The sequence below is a fragment of the Plasmodium fragile genome (genome assembly GCF_000956335.1).
Source record: "Plasmodium fragile strain nilgiri unplaced genomic scaffold supercont1.24, whole genome shotgun sequence".
Classification (NCBI taxonomy): domain Eukaryota; phylum Apicomplexa; class Aconoidasida; order Haemosporida; family Plasmodiidae; genus Plasmodium; species Plasmodium fragile.
This window is the reverse complement of record NW_012192604.1, coordinates 267,667-269,763: the sequence shown is the minus strand read 5'-3', so window position 1 is coordinate 269,763 and position 2,097 is coordinate 267,667. Positions and strand designations below refer to the sequence as shown.

At 47.1% G+C, this 2,097-nt stretch overlaps 1 protein-coding gene across 1 annotated transcript; it reads right to left on the bottom strand.

Annotated features, from left to right (window-relative positions):
- Window positions 1–551: 551 nt before the first annotated feature.
- Window positions 552–1,530, bottom strand: AK88_02501 (uncharacterized protein; the record flags this gene model as incomplete). Its single annotated transcript, XM_012480126.1, has 4 exons — window positions 552–737; window positions 904–1,152; window positions 1,297–1,360; window positions 1,496–1,530. The coding sequence occupies 4 exons, from the start codon at window positions 1,528–1,530 to the stop codon at window positions 552–554; spliced, it is 534 nt and encodes a 177-aa protein (XP_012335549.1).
- Between the last annotated feature and the right edge of the window lie 567 nt (window positions 1,531–2,097).

The following is a 2,097-nucleotide window of genomic DNA, read 5'->3' as shown; positions in this document are numbered from 1 at the left end:
GTCTTGTATGTGGATATACATGATGTGTATGTGTGCGCGTGCGTAAAGTTGCTGCCAGCTCGCCGTTGTTAATTTTGCATGTGTGGTTTGCCCCCTCGCGGGGAAAGCGGCGAGTCGATCCGTTGACGCACCAATTTTATTATGACTTCACAACTTTGTCATTTTTTTTTTTTTTTTTTAATTTTTAATATTTAAGTCGCGGGGGAGACATGTTGGGGAGTGCCCCTGTGCGTGTCTCACCAAGGCTGTGGTCGAAATCGTGAGCGGTGCTACTGCTACGCAGGTGAGTACACACCCCTTCATCTCTCCTCCCATTTTTCCGTTTCAATTTAAACGAGTGCCCAATTGGCTGTTAAATTGGGGAGGCGCCACTTGTGCCATAAGGAAGCGTGCACGCGCCCCACTGAAAAATTATAAATAAAATATAATAAAATTCAAAAGGTTAGGGTTAAGGTTAAGGCTAAGGTTAAGGCTACGGTTCAGGTTAAGGCTACGGTTAGGCGGTTAGAAGGACGCGAGGCCACGAGGCCAAGGGACCGGCTGCCCGCCCGTCAAAACATAACGTCAAAAAACATGGTTAAGAAAGTGTAGGATATGTAGCACTGCAGGAAGAAGTACAGGACTTCGAATGCAAGAACGAAGGAAAAGAAAAAGGCGAAGACGCCACTCGTCATGGTGGCCAGTATCAACTTCATGAGCTCGCCAAAGACGCAGAAGGCCATCAGCGGCCGCACAGCCTAAAAAAGGGGGGGGGGGAATAATTCGTTGTCGAGTGGTCCTCATTTACCTGAACCGTTCAGGCAATTGCAAAAAAAAAAAATGCAAAAAAAAAAGCAAGAAAAATGCGCGATCGTAAATAGGCGTGCACACACACTATTTCTGTCTCTCTCGCGCGGGGCCTACCTGAAATGTCGTTCGGGCCATGTAAATGAAGAAGAAGCGATAACTCAAAATGTACTTGATGGTAAATTTTGTCATGTCGAGGAGGCTGACGTAGTGGTTTAGGGCAGGCAAGCTTCTCATCAGTTTAAGCGGGCCAATGTCTTCTCGTAACTTGTCGCTGTAGTATTTGTACACTTCTTTTTTGTTGTTCCCCATGGATCTGCTCACCTGTTTGGTGGTTCCGTACCTTTGGATGAGACAACCCATGGCCTGAAAGAAAAAAAAAAAAAAAAAGGGAAGAGGTGCGCGTGGGGATGATACGCGACGGGGGGGGGAGTTACTCCAACTCCGCACAGTTGCTTCGCCGCTTGGCCGTTTCCATGCTCCATTTGAGGGGATCCATATTTGCCTTACCGATGAGTAGGCCTTGTACGTGTTCAGGGCGAGGGCATTGCTTTGCCACAGGTGGGGGCCGATCCTGCAGTGGAGGGAGGGTAGCAAAAAAAAAAAAAAAATGGGGTGTGTGTTGGCTGCCAGGGAGGGGTAACTCACGGCCAAGCGAATGGCACACTGGGGTCACGTTTGTCCTTTTCTTCTTTCCTCCTTTTCTCACCCCCCAGTCAGTTTCCCAAACAGATTTCGGCTCATCTTGTCAGGCGAGGCAGGCACTTGTTGGGGGACTCATCTGCATTCGATTTTTTTTCGCAAGCGGTAAAGCGAGAGTGCAAGGAGCCTAATGTGATAACGGCCTGAACTGTGACACGAGGTTTCCCTTTCGAGGATGAGAAACTCGCAGAGGTACACAAGCAAAAGAAAAGGGGAAAAAAAAAAAATATACATACATATATACATATATATATTATGTACATCCTATGGTATGCTGTGAGGCCATGCCAAACCGAAGGGGGCAGTAATTTTTTACAAAGTGCCAATCAGTGAAGGTCCTCGAAAAAAAAAGAATGAAGTAAAAATGAGATGACTCAGTTACACGGTTTACGAGGTGCAGCGCGGTTTTAGGCACGTCGTTTTCAGGGTGGCGTGGAGCCCTTGTGTTCGCGCGAAAAGGAGGAAGGGCCACACAAAATGGGAACAAAAAGGTGCAAAGTTTCAACGGTGCCGAGGCAAGTCTCAAAACGAGCTACACCAAACCGAAGCGCATCGCGACTAGCCAAACCACACAGTGCGGGAAAAAAAAAAAAAAAAAAAAAAAAAAAA